Source organism: Parastagonospora nodorum, assembly GCF_000146915.1.
Source record: "Parastagonospora nodorum SN15 chromosome Unknown scaffold_9, whole genome shotgun sequence".
NCBI lineage: Eukaryota > Fungi > Ascomycota > Dothideomycetes > Pleosporales > Phaeosphaeriaceae > Parastagonospora > Parastagonospora nodorum.
Genome location: NW_001884557.1, coordinates 816,816 through 833,933, shown reverse-complemented (window position 1 = coordinate 833,933; position 17,118 = coordinate 816,816). Strand labels below are relative to the sequence as shown.

General features: G+C 51.8%; 8 protein-coding genes across 8 annotated transcripts; 4 read left to right on the top strand and 4 right to left on the bottom strand.

Moving 5' to 3' along the window:
- Window positions 1-1,439: 1,439 nt before the first annotated feature.
- Window positions 1,440-2,408, top strand: SNOG_06441 (hypothetical protein; the record flags this gene model as incomplete). Its single annotated transcript, XM_001796760.1, has 1 exon — window positions 1,440-2,408. The coding sequence occupies one exon, from the start codon at window positions 1,440-1,442 to the stop codon at window positions 2,406-2,408; it is 969 nt and encodes a 322-aa protein (XP_001796812.1).
- Window positions 2,409-3,163: 755 nt separating this feature from the next.
- On the top strand, window positions 3,164-3,961 carry SNOG_06440 (hypothetical protein; the record flags this gene model as incomplete). The annotated part of the gene is made up of 2 exons (XM_001796759.1): window positions 3,164-3,198; window positions 3,334-3,961. The coding sequence occupies 2 exons, from the start codon at window positions 3,164-3,166 to the stop codon at window positions 3,959-3,961; spliced, it is 663 nt and encodes a 220-aa protein (XP_001796811.1).
- Window positions 3,962-3,988: 27 nt separating this feature from the next.
- SNOG_06439 (hypothetical protein) lies at window positions 3,989-4,592 on the bottom strand (the record flags this gene model as incomplete). The annotated part of the gene is made up of 3 exons (XM_001796758.1): window positions 3,989-4,242; window positions 4,296-4,395; window positions 4,443-4,592. The coding sequence occupies 3 exons, from the start codon at window positions 4,590-4,592 to the stop codon at window positions 3,989-3,991; spliced, it is 504 nt and encodes a 167-aa protein (XP_001796810.1).
- A 1,441-nt stretch (window positions 4,593-6,033) lies between these two features.
- On the top strand, window positions 6,034-6,664 carry SNOG_06438 (hypothetical protein; the record flags this gene model as incomplete). Its single annotated transcript, XM_001796757.1, has 2 exons — window positions 6,034-6,260; window positions 6,314-6,664. The coding sequence occupies 2 exons, from the start codon at window positions 6,034-6,036 to the stop codon at window positions 6,429-6,431; spliced, it is 345 nt and encodes a 114-aa protein (XP_001796809.1). The 3' UTR covers window positions 6,432-6,664.
- Window positions 6,665-6,943: 279 nt separating this feature from the next.
- SNOG_06437 (hypothetical protein) lies at window positions 6,944-7,531 on the top strand (the record flags this gene model as incomplete). Its single annotated transcript, XM_001796756.1, has 2 exons — window positions 6,944-6,986; window positions 7,077-7,531. The coding sequence occupies 2 exons, from the start codon at window positions 6,944-6,946 to the stop codon at window positions 7,529-7,531; spliced, it is 498 nt and encodes a 165-aa protein (XP_001796808.1).
- An 822-nt stretch (window positions 7,532-8,353) lies between these two features.
- Window positions 8,354-10,075, bottom strand: SNOG_06436 (hypothetical protein; the record flags this gene model as incomplete). Its single annotated transcript, XM_001796755.1, has 1 exon — window positions 8,354-10,075. The coding sequence occupies one exon, from the start codon at window positions 10,073-10,075 to the stop codon at window positions 8,354-8,356; it is 1,722 nt and encodes a 573-aa protein (XP_001796807.1).
- A 327-nt stretch (window positions 10,076-10,402) lies between these two features.
- Window positions 10,403-12,418, bottom strand: SNOG_06435 (hypothetical protein; the record flags this gene model as incomplete). The annotated part of the gene is made up of 2 exons (XM_001796754.1): window positions 10,403-12,315; window positions 12,367-12,418. The coding sequence occupies 2 exons, from the start codon at window positions 12,416-12,418 to the stop codon at window positions 10,403-10,405; spliced, it is 1,965 nt and encodes a 654-aa protein (XP_001796806.1).
- A 2,637-nt stretch (window positions 12,419-15,055) lies between these two features.
- On the bottom strand, window positions 15,056-15,972 carry SNOG_06434 (hypothetical protein; the record flags this gene model as incomplete). Its single annotated transcript, XM_001796753.1, has 2 exons — window positions 15,056-15,232; window positions 15,379-15,972. 2 exons carry the CDS (start codon window positions 15,970-15,972, stop codon window positions 15,056-15,058), a joined length of 771 nt encoding a protein of 256 aa, XP_001796805.1.
- Window positions 15,973-17,118: the final 1,146 nt, after the last annotated feature.

Genomic DNA, 17,118 nt, shown 5'->3' with positions numbered 1-17,118 from the left:
GCCGTCGCTTGCATTCACATGTACCGGATGATGCGCATGGCAGCTGGCACGTGTCTGTGGAATTGGGGCGCGCGGGAAACCGTTCATTCACGCTGTAAAGCGGCACAGGAGAGAGACTTATAGGTAAGGGTTTAACCGCAGCTTGTTCAACCACCATTCTGGAGGTGTACATGGACTGTTGAGCTTTGAGCGCTCTCACAGTTACCGGTAGTCCCTGTTAGTACCTACGCGATTGACGACATGCAGCATGGATGCGGCAGCAGACTTCCCGTTACTCAATCCAGAGCGAGAGCTGTAATCCAAGACAACTACAACTTGGTCCTCGAAATGGCCTCGACGGGCCCGCCCTGTCTCTCGACCAAGGTCCAACACTGACAAGAACCTACATCCAGGACTGCCGTTGGACTTGGGCCTTGGTGACACAACATCTGTGCCGTTGTGTGAGAGATGCCGTGATTTGCCGTGGTTGGATCCGTGTCGAGAGCGGGTTGAGCAGGTCTGCGGCGAGCGCCGACGTCTGCAAGAGCACGAGAGAGCGCGCCGGAATCAACGTGAGTACGCTGTAACCCGCAAGCTCATGCAATGATAGTTTGTGTAGAAGTTTTGATAAAAGCGTCTAGTCTCCACCGTAGTCACTTCTTCTACAGATGAGCGTACGCTATGAACTGACCAAGACAACCATTAACCTCTCTTTGACTCGAATTCTGTCGTTTCACCTTCACACACCGCTTATGCCCTTTCATGAGTGTTGTTGGATCTGCATCGTGGCTCACCGTGCCCCGACTCGTCACTATCACCCGTCATCTCCTCAAGTCATGTTGGCGTCATTCCGTTGTCGCCGCCCGTCGAAGTGAACACCCTACTTCAACGGTGCTTCCTCGTGTCTGATCTATAGTGGCAGTGCAAATGACATGCCCCACTGTGTGGTTGGCCATCCCCGCACTTCTTTGGCTTGTCATTGCTCAACGTGCCGCTAGGACTGTTCCTATCCAGAAGCCTGGTAGCACACGCAGCTCGCGGGACGCTGTTTGGTCATAGCAACTTGCGAACGACTGCCTTGGCGCCCAATGTGCGGGCAGAACAGTCCTATTGTAGTGCTCGAGCTTGCGGATTCCGCCTTCATACGCGGGCTCATGCGGGATCGGGCAGCCGTGCACGTCGATTGTACACCAACGAGGTGAATCACAGACGATAGGTGGGTCACAATAGGTTCATCAGGCAGCGGGCCAAACGCTCGACCGTCACCTCGACCTCACCTCACCTGCGCAATCGCACCGCCTCTCCCCATATAAAACGCCCTCCGCTCACCTCCCTCGAGATCTCCTCCACCCCATCTGTCCCCGATATCTACAGCACTGCTCAACCAAGCTCGCTATCCAGGAACCAGTATCTCTTGCTCCTTACATCTTTCGATCTTAGCATCTACTACTCCCAAGATCATGTCTACTCCTACCTCACCCCAACTCGATCGGGTCCGCGACACCATGAGCTTCTCCAACATCCTCACATCCCTGCCTGCCTCTGCAGCCTCTCCTGACTCCTCCACCGACGTCACCGTGGACGCGGCAGCCCTGACCCCGCCCTTCACCCCCACCAAGAGTGGCGTCTGTACCAAGGTCGAGGACGATGCTGTTTCACCGGGTAATGACACTGAGGCATCAGACCTCACTCCGCTTCAGGCCGCTGAGCTGTTCGCTCCGGACCACGGCGAAGACCTGTCTGATGATGAGCGCGGTTTCGTCTGTATGAACGACGAGAGCTCCCGCTGCGTTACAGGTCAGTATACCAAGGATCTATCGCGCAAAGTCATCTCCGACCACTTCGGCCGCAACAAGGCTTGCACTCGCGACATAGACTCGTGGCCGCTATTTTGCCGAAAGCACTACCAGCGTGCAACCTACAACAAGGACCTCTGGCAGATCCGCAAGCTGAACCTCATCTACCGGCAATTCGAAGTCATCGAGAAAGAGTTCCCCGGCACGACCTACAACATCACCCTCAAGAAGTCTGAGGCGGCCCGCCTTGAGAAATACTGTCTCATGGTCATGTCTGGCCGGTCTGTGGCGGACGCTGCGATAGCGGCAGTCGCTTCAGTCAAGGGCAAGCACTTTGAGGCGCCTATTGAGATCCTCCGCGAGCTTTACATGGATATGGGTGATGGCAAGAGCCTCGAAGAGGTCAAGGATGTCGTCGAGAAGATCCACCAGCAGATCACTGAGGGCTCTACGGCACAAGTCCCCTCTATCGAGTTCCTTCCTAACCTGCGCGGCACGAAAGGCTCGCCCAAGAAGGCTCCCAAGACTCCCGAGCCCAAGAAGCCCCGCGCTGCAAAGACACCAACCTCCAAGGGCACTCCCGGCCGTGTCTCCGCCAAGGGCTCCGTCAAGAAGCCTGCTCAGAAGGCTTAGGTCTTCTCCAACTACCTCTGCGGGCCGTTCACCACTTGTGACTGAATACCGCTTCTACCTACGATCGACCTGACGTCCCCCACCGCTCACGATTCACATTCCGCCTGCTTAGTCCGCCTGCCCACCTCATATCCCCAGCACATACATCTTCTTGCACGAGACGTCATTCTGTTCGCTACATGCTTGTCCCAACCTGTCACGAGGGTGGTGAGGTCTACTTGTGTTGCTCGAACACGCTTTAGACTGGATGAGCACGATACTGTGCAGCACACGATGTCGTCGTCTTCTTTTTCTATGTCAAGGTCGGCTCTTCGGAGCATCGGTGTTCACGGCGTGGCGCTTCCACATGACAACGTGGCTTGGGATATACCCTTCATCTACGCGATGATACCTTTGCATTTATATGTCTCATAGATAGACACACATGGTGTTTGGCGCTCAGGTATTTGCTGCCCAGGTGGCCTTTTCTTAGTGTTCTCCCCCTATGGCGTTCGAGCTGCACACTCCTCTGAGCATAATTATACGTCATATACAAAGTTTCCAAACACGGTTCCTCAACATGCAGTGTGACGCTTTCCCAGATGTGCAGTGGCATACAAACGCAGCACGTGAACTAACACCAAACGTGCGCGCTGTCACGTGAGTCGGCCCCTCAGTCCAAACAGTGGTTCGCGCCTGCATTGAGTCGTTTATCAACTCGTCATTATTCGCTTCTTCCCCTCTTGATCTCTCTCTTCCTCAACACACTCTTCAAAATGTCCTTTTTGTCCTTTCCAAAAGAGCTTCGCTTGTGTGTGTGGCAGCTTGTATACTTTTCCCAGGAACCGCGTCTCATCGAGCTAAGAACTGCGCCTCACCGGAACGCTCACGACGAGAGAACGTTTTGCCCGCGCTACTCACCGTCACCTGAACTGATTGTATTCAGTGTATGCCGAGAATCGCGAACAGAAGCCCACTTCCAAGCCCGCAAGGCCGGCCATATTGTGCGACTACGTGAGGGACTGGTATCCGGAGGTCAAGACGAGACGACATGCTTCAGTCATGAGTTCTACTTCCGCTTTGAGACCGATATCCTCTATGTGCCTCTTGCAGGTAGACACGTCAACCATTATGACGACTCGCTGATGAACGGGCTCCTTCCGCATTTTCGCAGGGCAGAAGAATGCGACGCATCATCCTTGCAACATATCGCCATCACAAAAGTCATCGAATCTGGCTTCCAAAGCGGCGGCATTACGAACAGTCTTCGAGCGTTTCCCAATCTTGTGTGCATTTACTTGATGGTCCCCGATGAGGTCCTTGAACAACAAGGACAAAGAACACTGTTCGTCCGCGCTGCACAGAGGATTATGATGCTGCACAGACGCGACAAACAAATAGCCTTGGGAAAATTTGTTCCCGTCGATGCGGAATTTGCGCGGCTCAATCATGGCAAGCTTGAGATTGTGTCCAAGGATACTTGGAAGAGCTGGAGCGAGTTGGGCAACGATTGGGTTCGACAGAAAAATTGGAGTGTGGAGATGAAGGAGGCATACCCAGAGCAATACGACTAGGCTAATATTAATATCTAATAATGTGAATCAAGGCACTGTGTTCCAGACCCTATCGCCATCTTTTGGTAGCTCTAGAAAGTCGGGAGGGACATCTTTCTCATCCGGCAATTGATTCTTCTCAGCCCAGTCTCGAATTGCGTCAAAGTTCCTGCACTTGTGAACAGTATTAAAGTCGACAAATGCTTCCAAGGCTGCGCCTGGAGGCTGATACCAGACCTGACCCAGGACGCCCACGTCTACCGTGCACATCAATTGCTGACGCAAGATGTCAAGACAGTGTGCTGTATGGCAAGTCAGTTGCATGTCTAAGCACGGTGAGCGGACTTCTACTTACTGACGTGGTGCTTCACGATACCTGCGTCGTTTGAGAATGGTCCAAGACCTTCTTCCTGGTAGTAGTTGAAATTCCAAGCCAGCGACTTTCGCAGCAGGTTCTGTGTCTCTGTCAGCATGATCACGTTGCGCAGTGCTTCAAACATACCAAGCAGTGGAGATGATGCATGCCCTCGACGTGTGCTGGATAGCCACCTCCATACTTCTCTTTGATCTTGACCTGGTCTGGCGCGAGATTCGATCGTTCCGCTTCAGCGGCAGGTATCCTCGCTGCATGGTCTGTAGAAACGGTCAGCATGATGATGGCTCTTTCGCGAAGGCGAGCATACAATCTGCTCCCAAAGACTTCCAAGCAGCATCCACTTCCGGCCCTGCATCCAGTCTGAAGTCGTTCGACTTCATTAACGAGCCCTGAAACCTGACCTCGGTGTAATTGACACCAACATCCTTGATTACAGGAGCTTTGTCTTGTCAGCAGCGTTCAAGCGAAAGATTGCCTCTTGCGGAACTCACAGTATTGCGAAGTGTATTTTATACAGAAGTTGTCGGCATCTCTACGATCATGGCGAACTATCCATGCTCCAAAAGCGGTCGAAAGAATCGCCGTGCAGATAACTGCGACAACCGTCACCCACCATGAGGGTCCTGGAGAGGCAGATGTTGTCCGTTGCGTGCCAACAAAAGAGTTTTTCTCTTCTACAAGCAGACGCTCGTGGTCCTCATATTCGGAACTGCTATCGGACTCCGGTCCCTTTCTTGAAAAAGACGCAAACATATTGGTAGGACAATCGTGCAAGAAGCGTCAATGTCGATTCCTAAAAGAAATCCAATTTCCAAAACGTAAAAAATGTCGTCAACCAGCACGTGTCGCAAATAATGCGCGCAATACGACATGTTACGAACAAAAGAACTACCGTATGCGCCAGCACGACGCTTCTAGACTCGCTTCAGCTCCAAATGTGGCTGCCCCGCACGAGCTGAGGAATACACCATCGGTGATCGACCACTCACGTCTGCAGGTGGCGCTTAGGGCTGATGCTTAGTTTACCTGAACTATCGGATTCCCCGTATTCTTTGGCACGGCTAGACCTTTCGAAGCGTGCGTTAGAGAGAAGCTACCGGTGAGGTGTGGGAGATCTGCGTGGAGCTGTGGTGGTAATTGTTTGATGTCAGACAACTGATTACTGTGTACAACAACAATGGAATGAAAACAAACAGCAAGTATGAATATTACGACAGACGCATTGTATGCTGGTAGATCTCGACAATTTGGAAAAGATTTTGATCGTGAAGATTAAGAAAGAACTGTTACGCAAATACCTAAAGACGCTCGCATCTTCCACCTCCGCGCCTCGGCATGTATTATCCGGTCATCATGCACGAATCAGTCTTACACTTCGGGTCAATATTCTATGCATGCCTGACGCGGCAGTGTGTGCTTTGTCTGCTTTCGTCTCAGCTGCCGCTAGCGATTGGTACGACGCCTCAAGCTCTTCCACCTATCCTACCGTCTTCACAAAACCTTAAGCCATCCGGCGAGCCCGTATTCCTTTTCTTAGTATCCACCGTCAAGACATCACGAGTGTACCGAGCTATCGAATCCACTGGTTGGATACCAAGTTGGTCAAAGCCAAAGCTTCACTGCAATCGGTGCATCCAATGCAAAGCTAACGCAGACGTCGCTGGGATCTGATAGTAAATGTCGAAAGCCATCAGAAATATTGTGTCATAATGGATAAATGCAAAAGTACTTAAACCCGCAACCACACCTCCCAAAACCAGCAGCTCTCCACTGCCCATCCTTCCACACTCAGTCATACCAGCTCATCCTCCCCACAAACCACAACCATGAAGTTCACCCTCGCTTTCCTCGCCCTCGTGGCATCCGTCATCGCTGCTCCCGCTGCTGTCCCAGCCGCTGCTCCCGTCGCGGACCCAGAAACCCCGGCAAAATACGCAAACTACGGTACGTGAACTGCACGCCGCTTCACGAGTCCACGAGCTGATGGTAAAAAATAGGTGCATACAAGGCAGTTGCCACTCCTGCTGCTGGATACGGCACGTACAAGACGTACGCGCCACCAAAGGGCGGATACGGGTCTTATGGAACGTATCAGAAGGAGTAGGACTGTGTTGAATGATTGGGGATGGGATTGGGACTTGAGATAAGATGCAGATGATCGATATGAATATGAATTAATGGCCTTTTACTTCGGTTTTGGGGAGGGCGAGGGTGTGATGACTGCTCGTTGACGAGATGGAACACGAAGCAGCTGTTGCAATCTTTTCCGAGCACGTGCTGTGCTTTCTGATCGTTCATTTGTGTTTAGTGTTGTCAGCCCTTTGGTGAATTTACCATTGGTGAGTGATGTGCTTGGGGTTAAGCAATGCCGTGACGGACTTTCAGTGGGGAAACACGGGTGCATTGATGCATCGTTGCTAGACCTGATGAAAGTCATGCTGCCATGATTTCTGAGAACCATAAAACTGCTTCACAATCAAGAGCTTGCCCAGATAACGCTACTTTGGAGGGGCCTCCTTGTAGGGCATCCCTGCGACGTCGACGCCGTGCGCCTGTAGTAGCAAGAGCATTGAATCCAGTCCATCTTTCCTTGCACGGTGCACACATGCCTCAGCTACCCCATCCGCATGCAGAACTGCTCCCCACTCGACCAGAAGAGTGAACATCTTTGTATGCTCGTAGGCAATTGGACTCACCAGGGGATGCTTGGGTTCCAATTCGAAGGTCTCGTTCGGGTTGACATTCTAGTGTGCCCAAAAGTCTTTGAGTTGGCACCTACGCAAGCAGCGCCCCTGCCCATCCCCGAACTCTCTTCCTGTGTTCCTGGCGTCATGCCAGATAAAGATGATGTCTTTGCAGAAGAAATCTGCAACAATAAGCGTCTGAAGGGGGTGGAACGAGTCAGGCTCTGGCAGGCATTTGATCGCCCCCCTCGGTCAATGTGCACAAAGAAGAGGTCAGCAGAAGTACGACATCGACAGATATCCTTGGAGAAAACTTCTCGTGCCAACAGGGCTGCTTTCCAGAAGCGTTTTGCTGGCCAATTGGTCAAGAGTCGAGATCTCGGACAGAGTGCCGTCGGAACTTGCAACAGCAGGAACAGCGTCAGGCCGAACCTCTTCTCATACGATGAGGCACAGTTTTGCGACATGGAGAAGTACAAGCTTCACCCTCAGTGCGAGGGTCACGCGCACACGGAATGTTTTGACGAGTGAGTGACACTGCAGCGATACAGAGAACCGGATTGCTGACATTGGGGTTTCTCTTCATCTAGGCTACTGAATGAGACGTTTCATACATATGAGAGGCGATCGGAGAAGGTCGTACACGGAGCAGTTGCCGTGGGGGCTTGATGGCACTCTATAACGTCCTCGTCACCATCTTTCCGTATCTCCTATCTATGTATCACCCCCTGGCACCCCCATGAATTATTCTTGAAATTGAAGCTGTTTTACCACTACCCAGTGCCCGATCAAGTGATCATACGTGTACTGCAAGAAATCTATATGCTCGTTCTAAATCTTGATATAGAGGGATGCAGTTATGGATTGACGGATATTCAAGTCTCATAGTTATGACCAACAATTGAAAATCAAGACCAGCCTCGACATAATCGGAAATTCAATACCGAGTCTACATGATTCCAACATATGAAAAACAGGCTCTACCATCGATCCCATCCTAATACGTGCACATTGTACTTCGCCAACCCCCCACCCGTGCGACATGGAGGCCTGTCATTCTTCTGGATGTGGTATCAAAGCCTCGGTTCCGAACAACGACGAGACGACTCTAAAGTAAGCATAAACATTGCAAATTCGAATTCGAATTCTCAACGCATCATCAACCAGTCATACAACACTTATAGAATAGACAATTCCGATACCAGAGGGCAACGACAAAATAATATTATTTCTCTGCATCAATGCATCAAATGTTCAACTCAGAACTCAAGTAAGAACTAAGAACCGGGCCCGACGATTGGTCAAACCTTTCTACCGTGACACTGCAGTGTGCTGAATTGGTCGATTCACGTCTCAATGTTTCCGCCCCTCATCACCAACAACATACCCCCTCGCAACCCCACGTCTACCTTCCTCCATCTTCGCCGCATGCCCATCGACCCGACCCTCGTCTTCCTCGCCTCTGTAGTCACTGCCCAAGCCCTGCCACGTCCGCTGTGAGCGCAAGTACTCCGCACCCGGCGATGCGACGCCACCTACAGCCGCAATGTCGCCGTTGGCACGTTTTGTCAGCGCCGTACTGGCCGGTGTAGGTTGGCCATTTGAAGGCGCTTGGGCAGAATCTTTGACGGTAGCGGCAGAGCGCATAGGTCTTGAGTGCGAGACATATCTGCCAGTCCTGAGGTCGAATTCGGGAGGCGCGGATTCTTCTTCTGAATCGTATTCCCCAGCCTCATTTTCTTCCGCCATCTCCACTGGTGCTTGATCCGCAGTCTCGCTCCCGCTTTTCTGTGGTATCTCCTGCGCAAGCACATGTTCAAAGTCCGCCTCCCACGCTCCCGTCCAAACCCTCTCTTCATCCCCCTGCAGCGCAATCCCCAACTCCCACGGCGTAATCATCGGTCTCCAGAAATCTTTACTTTCGATCAAACTCGATTCCCAGCACCCGATAACCACCCATCCGCCGACTTCGCTGAAGTTTGCGACTTTGGCGGCGTTGACTTTGCCGACGACGAAGGTGTAGTACTTCTTTCCGGCTGCGATGATTTGCTTTTGCACGTGCGCCAGGATGTGCATGTAGTTCTTGACGGAGAGCGTGTTGATCAGGATGCCGAAAATGGGGGTTGTAGAGAGAGAGGTTAGGAGGGCGTAGCGGCGACGGAGGGACATGGCTGTTGAGCGGTCGGCGGAGGAGGCGGTGGGCGATACGGTATCTGTAGGGTAGATGTGTATTGAGGCGACTCGGGAAGAGAGGGTGAGGAGCAGCGATGTTGGTGGGTCAGAGATGTGGAAGAGGGCGTACTCGCGCAGCGTGTCTGGGGAGTCGGTGGCTTTTTCAGGTATCGTTCGATTTGGTAGAGGCGAGGAGGGGTCATGTGCGATTTTTGTAGCGAAGATGCTGGTATAGCCTGCTTCGTGGAGGCGGCTGTAGAGAGAACTGATGTGATGCGAGTAGGGTATATCTGCCATGAGGATGACTTTCGAGTCTTTCTCTGGATATGTCTCTGTAAAGGTTGCTACAAGAGGGTCTAGGTCAAGTGGTCGTTCCGTGAAGACGTATATGACGGGTAATCGTGAGGGAGGAGAAAGACATGAGCGTCCATAGTGTACAACGACATCTGCATCGACATGCTCAGCCGCCACTTCATCCACACAACACGCGCCATATGATGTGTCTCCTAGTATGAACAGCCTCTCCTCCTCTTCCTGTACTTCGCTAATTGTGATTTTGCTCAGCTTAGCATTGATGTCTTCTTCGGCTGCTGCCTCTTTCGGCGGTTCATCCTTCTCTTGAGCGCTATTCTGCACCTTTTTCGCCTCTCTCAAGCCTCGCGTCAACCTCTCATACACCCTCGGCGCATCGGTAAGCATATGATCCGGGAACTGCAACGCGATCCTTTTCCATCTCCCCTCTTTAATCTCCTTCACGGTTCGTTCAATCTCATATGTGAGCGCGACTTGCTCGTCAGACAGTCTGAGGAGACTTGAGGGATCTACAGCAGGTGTGGGGTCTTCAAAGATATGCGTATCCGGTGTAGAAAGCACAGGTGCGCTGTTGAGGGCCGGAAACGCCATGTTGTGACGTTGTTTGTGTTTGGAGGGGTTGTGGTTCGAGGGTGGCGGGGTTGTAACTTTTTTTGAGCGCGCTTTGGCGGGGCGCGGATCGGTCATGCAGGGGAGCGAAGAGCCGCATGCTAAGCAGAAAATCGGCATATTTGATAGGTAGAGATGCATATGGTTCACAACGTTCGAGAAATTAATAGCAATAATAAGATTCCATTCTCAGACTATGAACAAAAGCCAAATGAGGTATCACATATCCAACGCCATACCATGCAACCTGTATGCAAGAATGTTTCACCCCTGATATCTCCAATCAAATGACATTATATAGAACCTGCTCTACATCATCAAGAAACCAGACACGGCAGCTGCGACAGCAAGACCAAACACATTTGGCGCAAACTTGCCGACACCACTCTTCGTGTCAACAGCAGCCAAGATCATAGCAGGTTGATATGGCGCCGAGTTGGAGACAGTAGTGCCGTTCCAGCAGTACTCGGTGAAGCACTGCTGGCAGGCCTGCGGAATCTGCTGACCGTTGCGCTCGAAGCTCCTAGACAGAATGGCGCAGCCGACACAAGCCGGCCAGTTTGTAGCGCCCTGGCGGGTAGAGTTGGCCTGGGTAGCAACGTCGTAGCCGTTCTCGATCATTGCATTGCGCTCCGCAATGGTGTAGTCGAGCTTTCCAAAGGTCGACGTGTTTGACCAAAACACATAAGGCGAGTTCGGGACGTAGACAATGAGCGGCGGGATGTTGTTGCCCTCCGTTACGTTGCTGCTGTTGCATCCAAAGAAAGCAGGGCGGTTGTTGAAGCCAAGGGCGACAAAGGTGTCCTGACCCGGGACGTAAGGGAACGAAGTCTTATTCATGATGTCGGTATTGGCACGCTGGTAGGTCGCGACCATGGCGGTTCCATTGGGCCAATTTTTGGAAGGGTTGGCGTCTTCGACCGTGTCTGCAGACGAGTCGACGGCGAAAATGACATCTACCTGGCGCATGGGCTGGATAACAGGGTTAAGAGGGATGTTCTGCAAATCCTCTCCACCGTCAACAAGAGTCAGGCGTGTGCTGTTCGCACTTGGGTTCGTGCCGTTGCGGAACCCCCTGAATGGGTTGGGGGTGTAGTCTGCGATATCGTTGTTGTCCTCACCAACGGAGCCCAGGATACCAGTGAGTGTGTTCTTCAAAAAGTCAGGTATCCCCAGCGAACCGAGGTTCAAGAAGATCTGGTTAAAGAGCGAACTGCTCGTTCCCATGACGAAACCAAGGTTGTCGAAACCTGCAATGCAACCCTGGTCCTGAGGAAGTTGGCCGTTGGAGAAGTTTGAGCCAAGATATCTCGTCGGCGCGAAGCCGTAGAGAGTAGGGTCGAAGGAGCCCATTTCAAATGGGTTGAACTCGATAACAGTGGCGTTAAGGGAGATGAGCTTTTCGCCAGGAGCTCGTTCATCCGCTACCAATACCGGCATCGGTGCTTCGCCATTGGAAAAGCTGGTATCGCTCTGAATTGAAGAGAAGGTGTAGGCAGGGGCGCCATCGGAAGCATTGATGAGCTGGAACGAGAGTCCCCGGCCGTAGTAGTCGGTCAACGAAGTGTTGAACTCCCCAATCGCATTTTCCTTGGAGGACACGGTATCCGCCAAGTTCTTGAAGTAGTCCGCAGTGTTCAGGATCTGGATGCCGCCCTCTGGTGGTCCCTTGAACAACGAGTTCTGGAACTGCCAAATGTCCTTGTGGTCTATGATGTTTTGCACAGATGTAAAGTTGTTCGCAAATATGCTACCAATCATCCAGCCTCCTCCTGATAAAGCAGAGACGTATGTCGAGGCTTGCAGCAGACCTCCAAGATGTCCCTTGCTTGTCGCGTTTGGCGTGCGGCTGTCAAACGCAGCAAGAACACCAGCTCCGTTCAACAAAGCTCGGTAGCCTCCGCCTGAGAATGAAATAGCAATGTTCGGTAGAGATGAAGTGTTGCTCTTGTGGTTATCGATGTACTGTCCAGCGTCGAAGCCCTCGATGTTCGCGCGCACGAGGAACTCGCGCATCGGGTCTACCGTCTTCGGTCTCCTCTTCTGTAGCCATTGTGTCTCTGAATCGGAGAGGCGGTCGGCGGAGCGAATGCTGGGGCGGGTCGAAGGGCAGTCAATCGAGCCCGGCGCGTAGCCGTTGGGAGCTTGGGGCGACGCTCGTTTCCACGAGTCCAAGTTGGTAGGTGGCACAACTCGAGCCTCACGTGCGACAACTGCTGATGCTGTTGACTGTTAACGGAAATGTCGCATTGGCAAAGGGCAGAGTCGCATACAGGTCACTAAGGTCGTGAAAGCCGACGCAGTCAACACTAAGGAGTACTTCATATTGAGTGAATTGAATGGAAGTAATGGGCCAAAACAGAGGACCTGGGAAAGATAGAGGTTAAGAAGAACAGAAACAAACGAATGTGGAGATGCAGTCAGGCCCAAGGCTATGCGAGCCACGTCGAACGGCAGCGCGCGGAATGAGAGGCAGTGTTTAGGAAACCCACTAGCACCCAGGTCTGACCTCATGGGCATGACAAGCTTGGCGTGGCTGTGCCGCTGTGGCCGCCCCTGGATCTGACGATCATCCGCCTTACTATTTTTGGCGTAAACTTCTCATCTCAAACTGCCCTATTCGGGTTTGATGTCGCGTGGTCAGGCCTGGGTCCACACTCTCCCATCAACAGCATACGCATACTGAGGTTCGTATGAAGCAGTTGCGCGCACTGCGGTCTGTCGGCGCAACCTTCCAGTGACTCGGGGTTACTGTGTCGCTCAAGTGTTGGACTTGGCCATTCCGGGAGGCCTTGGTGGGCATTGCGAAACGCGTTCTCGGAACTCGGGAATTGGTCGTGGCGTCTAGCTGAACCACCCCAGCCACTATGATCATCATCAATAATAGATTGCTCTCATCAGCAACAACGCTGCCCGCATCCAACGATCCTCCGACTCTGACCACCAGTGATAGAGTGATACGCGTATAGGTTGGCGCATATGTTTGTTTAGCCTGCATAGCGACTTTGCTTGTACTCGCATGCACCCTAGGACTTGGTTGTCTCACCCCGATTACCAATGCCATCTATTTCGCGCACACTAGCAGACAGAATCGCCGTGGCCTCATGCGTCGTATGCAGCGTAGTGTATCATCGCAAAAACTTGCATATTCCGAGGCCGAGTTGCGTAAAATGACAACCTTTTGGAGGAACCAATGCTGTCGCGTTGGGACTGTCCGACGCTAATTGTGCCCAACAAGTGCAAAAGCTTGCTGTGCTTTTGTACGCGATGCGAGTATGTCACTGGGCGATCGTATTTCGAAGTCAGATCCGAAGTCAGTCATAAGCTTCGAGATGGCTTGACGAAGCTTTCATGCAACCAGGATGCTGTTGTGATATTGGGCGACGTCCATTTGCCTGAAGCCAGACCCACAGGACACAACTCTTCGTCCGTCGAAACGCAAACTCGGTGTTCAAAACCACTCCTGCCCCGATGTACTTTCGCCATCTATCCTCCGTCGATCAGCCGCCATTGTGGACGAACTGCCGGGCCCCGGCGGGAGGCTGCGGATCCGGTCCCGAGCCCTGCTTTGGAGCTTGACGACATGCGATGGTTCACCTTGCCTCTCCGGCCATTCTCGCATTTTCGATTTCTTCCTCTCGCTCAGAGTGGTAATTGGAGCGCGTGTTTAGCAGGTCGACATGCTCAGGGTGTAAGGACGTGAAATATCCGAGCCACTCACGGAGACTTCGATTATAATTTGAAGCTATACACAGGGCCTTACCGTTGCAATCGAAGCCCGGCGATACCTTGTATACTTTCGGGCTGCTAGAAGGCCTCAATAATCTTTTTTCGTAGTTGATAGCCTGCAGCATAGTCACGTGCTCCGTCAGACAATGACTCTTTTTGTCGGCTTTCTATCATCAGTCATAGAGTCAGATACCAATTCTCCATGCATAGCACCGGATATGTAGCATTCGCCCACCAAATTGTAGTCATCTTCTTTTGCTTCCCGCAAGAGATAAGGAACTTTGCCGCCTCTCAAAATGCACGCCTCGTCTCCTAGTCGTAGAGAAGCGGGCCCGAGACCCAAGAATCCAGTGTCAGTGCAAAATAACACTCTTCCCTCACATGCATAGTCTATTGCATTTTGGAAAGCGCGGTCTCGCGTTCCTGGCCTTACATCCTGCACAGGAAAGGGCGCGTTTGGGAGATCTCCTATGGTACTCTCTCGGTACGCCATATAATCTGAGGCATGCTCGTGTCTTCCTCGTTCACCTTCGTATTGTGGATGAATGGTTCCGCAAGTCAGGACCTCACCGAAGGCCTCGAAGACCTGGGTTGCGGTGTACATTGGAAGCTTAGTTTCGACCTGAGCCAATGCTGACAGCACTCCACGAGGGAAACTGAGATTGTACTTCATGGGACCGCGAAGAGAGCGCCTGGTATCTGACTGTCCGAGCCACTCATCGTAATGCCCCATGGCAGGGTCTTTGAAGCACCAAACTACCCGACCTATAGAAATGGATGTGACGTGCAATTGGTCTTCGTGAATAAAGTGGTGGTGGTATGGCCCGAGTTTTTCTGATTTGTGTATGTCAGCCCTCATGTTGCTCCACGTCGTAGTGGGAAGGGCATGGCCATCGGCGCAAAAGTCCACGTGTGATCCGAGCAGGCTATGAGCAACTCTAGTACGGTGATTCCACATGGGTGCCCAAGTAGGTAAGCCTGCTTCCGCTTCATGACCACGAACATGTGACAGTACATCCAGGCGACCAGAGCTCTGAATAAGCCTCTTGGCCACAAGCATGTTGACTTCAACGATGCTTTTATTGTAGTCTGCCTCAATCCACACTTCACTCCCCTCGTCATGCAGACATGTCATTGTCGCACTCGGATGGCTAAGCAATGCGAACACTCGGTCTCTCGGATCGGTAGTTGCCCGTGTTTGAGTCGTGTTCAAGAGTCTCAAGAATGAGCTGTCTAATTTTGCTGAACGCCAATTGTAAAGCAGGTGACTCTGTCAGGCTCAAATGAGAATTTCATGAGCATTTCGCGTGAAAATTGCGATTCGAATAGGCTGTACACAGAGTATAGTTGCTCCCAGCTGATGCGTGCGGTCCCATACATTATAATGGCTTCAGAGGCTAGTCCGATCTCCTGCATGCTAATAAGTAAGATCAAAACTTAGGATGAGATGATGTTGGATTGGCAACTTCTACTTACGTCCACATGCGATTGAACCATTCGCATGATGATATCTTTCGTAGGTAATTGAGTTCAGAACGGTTGCTACTAAGACGCACCCTTCTGGACAACCGAAAATCTTCAACCATACGATTTGCAATGGAGAAAGCCGCCTCCGCATCTTGACTGTGACCCAGCCAAACCAATACTCGCTTCGCAGAGCTGTATATTGTGGCCATCAGCTTGATCTGCTCGTTGCGCTCCTCCACATTGTCCTGGTCGATGCATATTGCGTCTGCCCAGAGCGTTGTCTCCCTGTCTGGCTGACGAATGGCTTGTAGCGCAATGTACAAATTCTTGGTAATCCCGAGCGTTTTCCCATTGCAAGTAATGATTGTCGTTCGGTCGGTATTGCCCCAAACGTAAGATAAAGCTTGACAACCAGACAGGCTGTTGGTTACATACGCCTCTGGAACCGTTTCGAGAGAAACCTGAACCGGTTCTCCAGATTGAGCTGGCCACAGGGAGAGGATCCGGAGTGATTTTGCACTAGGTAGTCTGTCATATCGGAAACCCACCATACCGTAATCATCAGGGGCGAAGGGCGCATAAATGTACCGAGAACTCGCTCGGACTAGCAATTTATGTTCCGCAAGTTTCTTCATGTTATGACCCCGAGCATGTCCATTCCTGGAATCGAAAGCGGGCAACATGTTACGTGTACAGTACGAAGCTCATTCTGTGGTGGTTGATGGTGGATGTCAGCGTCTAGACAGCACCAAGTCTCAGACTGGAGCCTTGTCCTCGTTAAAAAAAAGAGAGAGATGCACAGCGAGGCTGCAGGAGATTCAGCCTGGTGCGGGGTGGCTGAGCTGCTTGAACCATCTACACCTGCAGCATCAGTTCCCCGGTTTTTCGGGACCCTACAACGTCCTGCGGCATACCTGCGGCATATCTTAACGTGCATGATCAAGACATGATACACTCGAACGTGGAACAATACCTGTGCAGAAGGCGATACTGCATGAATGCGCGTTGTCGGACATTGCGGGAGTACAAGAAAGAAGACTATTCAGATCGTATTTGTCAAACAGAAGAGCAACTTGAATAGCGCTTGATTATTTCTGACTCTTTCTAGAAGAGAGTGTAATTCGGCTGATGCAGAGTTGGAGGTCAAGCTCACGCCTTCAAATTGTGCAGATGACGTCACACCACAGCGAAACCGCCCGTAACTGCTTCGCTAGGAGCCGCAGCACTTCAACACCAAAAACGATAATTTTAAAGATCTTGGTCACTGACCAGTAGGAACAACGAAGAACGACATCAATTCCTCTATATCTCTACTCATCCGTGCTAAACCGTTCTTCTAATTCAATTTCGCTCCTCTGATGCCCTGCTCCGCTGCCAAGAGCCATGGCAACCGGCAATCATCTGCAGTACCTCTTGACCTTCCCAATGAAGCCACACACGGCCAAATCCAAGATGCCCTTGTACTCTTTGCTCACGTTAGATATTCGTAATAGCGTGATGTGTTCCAACAGTCGATGTAAGCGAGCGATGCCAATGGCAATGCCCAAGCCGGCCGTTGCGATAAGGCAGTATAAGAAGTACCTGAGAGACGCATTAGGTTCCCTTTCAAGTCTCGCCCTCGTTTCTACATCTCGTTGTTTGTTGCGATGTTCTCGGTCGTTTCTTCGGCAGCCGTGGTGCTGCTTGCCCTGGCGAAGCCCGGCGTCGCTCAATTCCCTGCCGCGCCGGAGGGCCGTACGGTCTTGGAGTCGCGATTTGGTGAGGGCGTCACTATCACGTACAAGGAGGTAAAACACATGATCCATCTCATGAACTTGACACTGCGCGGA